This window comes from Esox lucius, chromosome 7, assembly GCF_011004845.1.
Source record: "Esox lucius isolate fEsoLuc1 chromosome 7, fEsoLuc1.pri, whole genome shotgun sequence".
Lineage (NCBI taxonomy): Eukaryota > Metazoa > Chordata > Actinopteri > Esociformes > Esocidae > Esox > Esox lucius.
In genome coordinates this window covers 49,656,092-49,665,824 of record NC_047575.1, presented here as the reverse complement: position 1 = coordinate 49,665,824, position 9,733 = coordinate 49,656,092, and the positions used below count along the sequence as shown (strand labels likewise).

The 9,733-nt window shown below is 41.9% G+C and overlaps 1 protein-coding gene across 1 annotated transcript in view; it reads left to right on the top strand.

Moving 5' to 3' along the window:
• The first annotated feature begins 1,689 nt into the window (after positions 1–1,689).
• Positions 1,690–9,733, top strand: part of LOC105006942 (ferroxidase HEPHL1) — a 60,238-nt gene continuing 52,194 nt past the window's right edge. The window contains exons 1-2 of the mRNA XM_029120928.2: positions 1,690–2,134; positions 6,502–6,746. Coding sequence (XP_028976761.2) covers positions 1,956–2,134; positions 6,502–6,746 — 424 coding nt within the window. The 5' untranslated portion in view covers positions 1,690–1,955. The remainder of the gene's footprint in view (positions 2,135–6,501; positions 6,747–9,733) is intronic.

The window sequence follows — 9,733 nt, the reverse complement described above, 5'->3', positions numbered from 1 at the left end:
CAAGACAGCAGTAGCCGGATTAATTCTGTCTGTGTGTATAGGGATATATTGTCTGCTCAGATTCAGCCAAATTCAGCGACGTTGATTGGTTGGCGCTTCACTTTACAGATGGACAATGACCCAAAACATGCTGCGAAAATTGAATATTCTACAATGGCCAAGTCAATCACCTGATCTCAATCCGATCGAGCATACATTTCAATCCAATTACATTTGAGCCCCGGAAATAAGGGGACTGTGTATGAAAATGTTTGCAATTTCTGAATGTTCAATATGATATTTTTGTTCAACCCCTTGAATTAAAGCTGAATGTTTGCACTTCAACTGCATCTCGGTTGTTTAATTTCAAATCCATTGTGGCAGCATACAGAGACAAAATTGTGTCCGTGTCCAAATATTTCCAGACCTAATGGAATACCATCTGTGAACAGTGAATCATAACACCCAAGTGGAGTCAGTAGACAGTCTGCAAATTCACCTTCAGACCACTGGGGAGTGGGGTCCGATTCAGTTGGTCTGTATGCTGTTCTTCACATTAATCCATCCTCAGTCCACACTCTGTTAGCTTTACGGTTTTCTGTGTCGAGGAAGACGGAGGTTGTAATGAAGGAAACGCAGAGTGACAAAGAGCTATAAACACTCAAAATGTACACGTTTTGCTAACATGATTTGAACAACATGATCGTTAAAGACTCTGTGGCGATTGAGATGAGAGAGCATGAAGATGGTTTTAATGTTTTAGCTAGATGGGTTTAGGAAGTACATTCACAATGTGTCCTTTGAAAGTTTACTGTGTAAAATCAGCCCTTAAAGTCCAGGGCTGATTTTAAGGTTTTATTGTTAACCTATAAATCAATACATGGACTTGCTCCTACGTACCTCGATGAATTGGTCCAGCCATACACACCTACATGCAAGGGCATAGGAGTGGGTTTCATATTGGGGGGGCACTTTCAGCCCCAAGGTTTTACGTTGCTATATTAATGTCCCGGGGGAGTAGGGTCAGTTCTCCTTCTTCATTGTAGATCTTTGTTAATCTAAGGAATGCGCTCTCAACATTTTCCTTGTCTCCTGCTCTGTTTAAATTTAGGAGGACACACCTCAGAAGTGCCTGGCTTGAAAGACCCGTTGCTGTCCCTGTCCAAGGTCCTCCTGGTTGTGTTGCAGATCAAGACGATACCTGATTATTCCATCTTATTCTAGATTACAGACTCTAGAAACACATCACATGCATTGATTAATTACTGCAATTTGTATTCTTATAATGTTTAAAATTTACAAACATTCCTTGTTGTACTTGTCAATGTCTTTGGATTAACAACAACATACCAGTGATTTCCCTTTGAATATATATTTGTATGAATATTCTTGTACATACAGGTCTTTAATGTACAGTGTTGGTGTTGTTTCACTGTCTTTTTTACGGTTTCCAGTGTGGAGGTTGTGGATCCCCAAAATATTGCCTACACCAGAGTGCAGTACTGTATATGTACACCAGGGGTCATCTTACGACGGATGTGTGGGCTACTGATATTAAGATAGTCTGCAGTTCAATCTCGAGCAATCAATAATCAATAGACATCATTAAATGTTAGGTCATGCTTCCAACACAATACTCAAAGGAGGGGAATCCACAAAGAAATCATTCGTTTAGATGGTCTGGCTGCAATAGGACACCTCTTCGCTCAGCAGAATTCCATGGCTTGATGTCAGCATTTGATTTGAGCCGCCAATGTCCCGTCCATCAGCGGACAGACAGGGCGGTCACAACGGTTTCCAGTGCCAGAGTCTACCCACAACCACAAAAACACTCAGAGTCATACACACTCACTCACAGGGTGCTGAATAGCGGAACTGTTCTATTTTCACTGTGCTGTCTGCGCTTCCGGACGTTATCTCTCACTGTCTATCGGTCTCGAACACTACTAAACCCGCTCAACTGACGGGACAGGGGCATGAGCATGGCCGTCTTTAGGACACTGTTCCCACGGCTCTTGCTATTGGTCGTCTGGGTGTCGGAGGTTCGTGGCCTCGGGAGGGAGAGGGTCTACTACGTGGGAATCAGAGAGATCAACTGGAACTACGCTCCAAGCGGCAAGAACCTCATCAACGGGATAGACATAGCGGACGATGAGTAAGTAGCAAACATCTTGACATTATGTTTTTAGTTAAGCTAGACTACAGATATTTAGATCTAGAAATGCTTTAGATAGCTATCAGTCAGGCTACCTGCCAGGGACGTCACTATAAGTTCATGGATAGCGGGGCTAAGCATCGTTTAGGGGGTCTGGGCACACTCCCTAAAACATTTTCATCATGTATTTTTAGAGTAACAACGGATGTAAAATCTATCAAAATAAGGTTATTTTTGGTCAAGGTTGGCTAGAAGTATTACCTTTCTTATAGTTTGTTAGACACTGATCTAATATGCCTTAATTATATCAAAATAAAGTCCGCTCTGTCCTCATCCATCCAACACCAATACATGGTACAAAAATCAACTATAGTTTAGTAAATTATTATCTACATACATATTCTAGTTCTTAACGCGATTTCTCTGAATCATTTTAAAATAAATGTAGTCATTCGCCTATTCATCTCGGAATGAATTCATTAAAAACATTTATCTTACTTAAAAAATATAACTGGATCTCCCTTCCTTTGAATAGAATAAGTCAAAAAATGCTGTTACATTTCTACGTCCTATGTACTTGAGTTCTGGTTTCTCTGTTTCTATGTTCTGTAGCCTATTCCCTGTGTTTATTGGTTTCACCTGTTTAGTTTAGTCTTGTCACCTGTGCCTCGTTTGCGCCCTCGTTATGTCCCTATTTAAGTTCCTCCTGCCGTTGTGTTTCTTGTCTGTCATTGTTTTATGTGACATTTGTATCTCGTGTTCCTGGATGTTCCATGGGGTCCTTGGATCAAACAGCTATTGTTCGAGAACCTCTGCGCCTGCGTCCTGCAACCCTTCTGAAAATGTTACAATTGCTAACTTTTTTCGTTACCGTTATTTTACCTGGAAGCAACAGCTTGGAAGATATGATGATATTGTCAAAACAATAAACATATCGTATTGATAAAATATGATACTAATATCTACATGTAATAATATCGAATATTTACCTATAATAATAAAATATCTGCTTTGTAATTGTATTAATAAAATAATATCTGATCTATAAATGTCATATTCAAGGTGCTTTAACAGGTAAAAGTCAGAATAAAAACAGTTAATAAATAAGGCTTTGATAAAATGAATTAATTATGGTAACGATATGAATGAAATAAAATGAAAGAAATAGGTTAAAACAAAGGGGATAAATTATTACATGAAATGTATATTAAGATTAGTTGAAAAAAATATTTTAGAAAGCCAGGCTTAAAAGGTTTCTTAAGACCTTTTTAAAGATGTCAATATTATCTGCGTCCCTCAGATAATCTGGCAGTCTTTTCACAAGACACAAGATGTTTTGCTTGATTGGTTGAATGTAGATCAAGAGAAATTAAATGAGTGGTCAGATACACTCTTTTGACCTTGGTACAAATAATAAAAACCTCAGTTTTGTCCTTGTTTTATTGCTAAAATGTTTCCATAAATTAATGTCTGTGATGCATTTAATCAATGTGCCATTGGGGCAAAAGTTATCAGGGGACACAGAGGTACAGTGAGGAAAAAAATCATGTGATCCCCTGCAGATTTTGTATGTTTGCCTGCTGACAAAGAAATGATCAGTCTATCATTTTAATGGAAGGTTTATTTGAACAGTGAGAGACGGAATTAACAAAAAAATTATCCAGAAACATGAATGTAATTTTTTAAATAAATAATTTTAAAGATTTCTGGCTCCCAGGTGTGTTTTATACAGGTAATGAGCTGAGATTAGGAGCACACTTTTAAAGGGAGTGCTCCTAATCTCAACTTGTTACCTGTATAAAACCAGAAGCAATCAATCAATCCACAGAAGCAATCAATCAATCAGATTCCAAACTCTCCACCATGGCCAAGACCAAAGAGCTGTCCAAGGATGTCAGGGACAAGATTGTAGACCTACACAGGGTTGGAATGGACTACAAGACCATCACCAAGCAGCTTGGTGAGGTGACAACCAGTGGTGTCGTTACCCGTGTGTGTACAGGGCTATAGCCCCGGATCTTTTATGAATAGCCCCGGATCTCAAAATGACAGAACAATCAAAACATTTAAAATAGCCCCTGATCTATGCATCACAGATTATTGGAATGTAGACGTGTAGGCCTCTAGAATGTACATTGACATTTTCTTCATGTACATTCCAAACCCTGTACTTTCTGTCCCGGGGGGGCTAAGCCCTGAATGTATTGTGATCCTAGAGATGCCTCTGGTAACAATTGTTGGTGCGATTATTTGCAAATGGAAGAAACACAAAAGAACTGTCGATCTCCCTCGGTCCGGGGCTCCTTGCAAGACGGGGCCATGTACCGTCAAATCCTGGGTGAGAACCTCCTTCCCTCAACCAGGGCATTGAAAATGGGTCGTAGATGGGTATTCCAGCATGACAATGACCCAAAACACACGGCCAAGGCAACAAAGGCTCAAGAAGAAGCACATTAAGGTCCTGGAGTGGCCTAGCCAGTCTCCAGACCTTAATCCCATAAATCTGTGGAGGGAGCTGAAGGTTCGTGTTGCCAAACATCAGTCTCAAAACCTTAATGACTTGGAGAAGATCTGCAAAGAGGAGTGGGACAAAATCCCTCCTGAGATGTGTGCAAACCTGGTGGCCAACTGTAAGAAACGTCTGACCTCTGTGATTGGCAACAAGGGTTTTGACACCAAGTATTAAGGCAACATGTTTGCAGAGGGGTCGAATACTTGTTTTCAAGTATTATTTTTTTTCAACCCAACTGCTGTAGTCAACCCCACCCTCTCATGTACAACTGCTGTAGTCAACCCCACCCTCTCATGTACAACTGCTGTAGTCAACCCCACCCTCTCATGTACAACTGCTGTAGTCAACCCCACCCTCTCATGTACAACTGCTGTAGTAAACCCCACCCTCTCATGTACAACTGCTGTAGTCAACCCCACCCTCTCATGTACAACTGCTGTAGTCAACCCCACCCTCTCATGTACAACTGTTGTAGTCACCTCCTCTCTCTCCTCTACCCCCACCGCTCTCCTCCTTTCCTCTCTCCTCCTCTCCCCCTACTCTCTCCATTAACCCTCCTCTCCCCCTACTCTCTCCATTAACCCTCCTCTCCCCCTACTCTCTCCACACCCCCTTTTCTCTCCTTCCTGTCAGACGGGAAAAACCTCTTGTCTTTATCTGTTCATCAGAGTGATGTTATTCAGCAGAGAATAGAATGAAATCAAAACCAAAAAGCAAAAACTCTTGTCCAGTACGGTTGAGAAGTTCAGATCGTCTCATCTTGTTAACTCCTCTCTGTTATCTCCATGGTGATGTGTTGTTGCAGTGTCTTGCAAGTGAGGAGCTCCTCAGGCCTGACCCAGAACCATGTATTTAATTAGGCCTGACCCAGAACCATGTATTTAATTAGGCCTGACCCAGAACCATGTATTTAGTTATTCTGTCTCTCACTGTTCAAATAAAATCTGCAGGAGATCAAATATTTTCTTTCCTGACTGTATCCATTTCTCTGTCATTAATGTAGCTGTGGAAATGAATTCCCTGTTTTCTGCTTGGTACCAAGTGGAAGCTTGTACAGGTTGAAGAGTATAGGACCCAAAACCAAACCTTGTGGAACTCCAAATGTAATCTTTCTTTTCTCTGATTTGTGGTCACCAAGGGCAACAAAAAGGTTTCTGCCAGTGAGGTAGGTCTTAAACCCGTTTAAAACTGAACCAGATCGTCCAATCCAATTTTGAAGCCTGTCTAGAATTAATTTGTGATCTATGGTGTCCAAGTTGACACTTAAGTCCAGTAGTGCAAGGATAGACTGCTTTTTATGGTCAGTCGTTTACAACCTTTTGGAGTGCTGTTTCTGTACTATGTTGTGTGCGGAAACCTGACTAGAATTTTTTGCTTAATTCGTTTGGGGACAGGATTTTTTTAGCTTTCTTAATTGCCTTAAAATATATAGAGCTGTTTTCTAGTATTACATAATATCTGATCTGTAACTGTATTATTAAATAATAGCTGATCTGTAACTGTATTATTAAATAATATCTGATCTGTAACTGAAGTATAAAATAATAGCTGATCTGTAACTGTAATATTATATATTATCAAATCTGTAACTGTAGTATTAAATAATATCTGATCTGTAATTGAAGTATTATGTATTATCTGATCTGTAATTGAAGTATTATGTAATATCTGATCTGTAACTGTAGTATTAAATAATATCTGATCTGTAATTGAAGTATTATGTATTATCTGATCTTTAATTGAAGTATTATGTATTATCTGATCTGTAATTGAAGTATTATGTATTATCTGATCTGTAATTGAAGTATTATGTATTATCTGATCTGTAACTATTTTGATTGACTCTGGTCCCCAGGCATGCGTCTGTGTTCTTGATGAGTGGTCCTATGCGTATCGGTCGGGTCTATAAGAAAGCTGTGTACAGACAGTATACAGACGCCTCCTATCTCCACGAGATCCCCCAACCCCCCTGGCTGGGCTACCTGGGACCTGTCCTGCGGGCCGAGGTTGATGATGTCATTATTGTGCACCTGAAGAACTTTGCCTCGAGGAACTTCTCCATGCATCCTCACGGGGTGTTCTACGATAAGGACTCTGAGGGTATGCACGTACACACACACACACACACACACACACACACACACACTAACATCGAGACACCAACACACACACACACACACTAACATCCACACACACACATTTTATCATCTGGCTATCGTCTTAAACCTCCATTGCAGCACAGCTAAGAAAAGCACAGCTATGGGGTTGACAACTGCTGTAGTAAACCCCACCCTCTCATGTACAACTGCTGTAGTCAACCCCACCCTCTCATGTACAACTGCTGTAGTAAACCCCACCCTCTCATGTACAACTGCTGTAGTCAACCCCACCCTCTCATGTACAACTGCTGTAGTCAACCCCACCCTCTCATGTACAACTGCTGTAGTAAACCCCACCCTCTCATGTACAACTGCTGTAGTCAACCCCACCCTCTCATGTACAACTGCTGTAGTCAACCCCACCCTCTCATGTACAACTGCTGTAGTCAACCCCACCCTCTCATGTACAACTGCTGTAGTCAACCCCACCCTCTCATGTACAACTGCTGTAGTCAACCCCACCCTCTCATGTACAACTGCTGTAGTCAACCCCACCCTCTCATGTACAACTGTTGTAGTCAACCCCACCCTCTCATGTACAACTGCTGTAGTCAACCCCACCCTCTCATGTACAACTGCTGTAGTCAACCCCACCCTCTCATGTGGGAGAGACTCATGACCCAGCTAATGTAACAAAGCAGATGTGAAACTGACCCCACATTCTGTTTTACTCATACCCTCTTCTCACCTTCACCTCCTCTCTCTCCTCTACCCCCACTGCTCTCCTCCTTTCCTCTCTCCTCCTCTCCCCCTACTCTCTCCACACCCCTCCTCTCCCCCTCCACACCCCCTTTTCTCTCCTTCCTGTCTGACGGGAAAACTCTTCAGAGATCTGTGTCACAGCCTTAAGATGTCTTTATCTGTTCCTCAGAATGATATTATTCAACAGAGAATAGAAGGAAATCAAAACCAAAAAGAGGAAGCAAAACCTCTTGTCCAGTACGATTGAGAAGTTCATCTCATCTTGTTAACTCCTCTCTGTTATCTCCATGGTGATGTGTTGTTGCAGTGTCTGGCCTGTGTCTGAAGTGAGGAGCTCCTTATCGCTTATCTTTGTCTGTGACCTGAGAACCAGAACCATATATTTTTTTAAGCCTGACCCAGAACCATGTGTTTAGTCAGGCCTGACCCAGAAAAACTTATTTTTAGTGACCCAGGAAAACACGGTTGTTTAGTCAGGCCTGACTAAATACATGGTTCTGGATCAGGCCTGGCTAAACACATGGTTCTGGGTCAGGCTTAAATAAAGTACCCAGAACCATGTATTTATTTAAGCCTGACCCATGGTTCTGAAACATGTATTTACTCAAGCCTGACCCAGAATCTTGTGTTTAGTCAGGCCTGACCAAGAACCATGTATTTAGTCAGGCCTGGCCCAAAACCATGTATTTAATTAAGCCTGACTCAAAACAATGTATTTAATTAAGCCTGACTCAAAACGATGTATTTAATTAAGCCTGACCCAGAACCATGTATTTAGTTAGGCCTGAACCAGAACCATGTATTTAGTTAGGCCTGACTCAGAACCATGTGTTTAGTTAGGCCTGACTCAGAACCATGTGTTTACGTGGCTCTGTCCTGAACAGCTCCTCTCCTTCTCTCCTCTCCATCTCCTCTTTTCTCCTCCTCTTAGAACAGGACACAGACCTCAGATCATATCGTCACCAGACAGGGTTCACTCTCCCCTTCCCTCTTTCTGTTCCCAACACACAGCTCCTTTGTCTGTCGCTGGTAAATAATATCCAACTTGGCAACGTTGATGTCTCCTTCTTGCCTGGTTGCCATGTTTGGTCACATCTAACCCCCAAGACAACTCTCAATGTGCTCTTTAGTCATTGCAGCTGATTTGTGAATGAGTTTGAAAACAAGGTTAAATCAGGGAGTCCAGTTGTTATTTTTGTTACCTAATTGGTTTTCCCGTAACTGTGTTTTTATGTTTTGCTGAAACCACCCTGGATTGGACCCGCCTCCTTTAAAGGCTGTCATTCCAGACCTTTCTTGACTTTGGCAGCAAATATTTAGGACGCATAATAGTGACTCCCTTTCAGGTTTACACAACTCCTCTGAATCAGGAGGTGATGCACGTTCCAGACTGGGGCTTCCATTCATTTACATGGTCTTTATATAATTTTAACACGAAGCCACTTTTCCTTGGGGAAATCCCGATTGAAACTGGATGCAGTTTGATTGCCATCTTAAGTGCCCACAGCTGTAGACCACCAGGCTAGCCTGCTAGCATCATAAATATTAACCCAGGTAGTAATCGGTGGGAAAATGAACTGTAGCTACCTGACAAGTGCTATGTTAACTATGTTAGCTTTTAGCTTAATTATTTTTATGCACAACTTCCAAGATTCCAACCATGATGTAGTCATGGGGGTGTCCACAGAGCTAGACCATGAAGCCTTTGCCTGGGGACATTAGAGGCACATTCAGAGGTGACGATGTAAGAAGTCATTCAGTGGCTGTCTGTATCTAGGCAACGGTCAAGCTCTTCTCCCCAGGGATTTTCTGGGTTTCCTCATTATTACCCAACATTCCACTGGCCCTCAGTGTCCTGGCCTCACTCAGTGTGTGGTGTTGTGGCATGCCTGTGTAAACGTAGCGAAAGGGCTAACCAGTTAGCGGTGCACCGTAGCAATTCAATCAGTCCAAGATCTGGAAGTACAACCCCCTCAGAATTCTCCACATTCTTGTGTGTGAAAGCATGTAGTCAAAATGGATTAGGAGTTTTTGAAAACAAAAACTGGAAAAAATGTCCTACCTGGAAAGATTAATTCTGCAAGACGAACGGACCTTGGCTCACGCAGCATGCAGGACTGGAACGCAGGCAGTGGAATCACAAGGCCCTATGGAATGGAGGGATAGAAAGACACTATGGAATGGAGGGGTAGAAGACACTATGGAATGGAGGGATAGAAAGACACT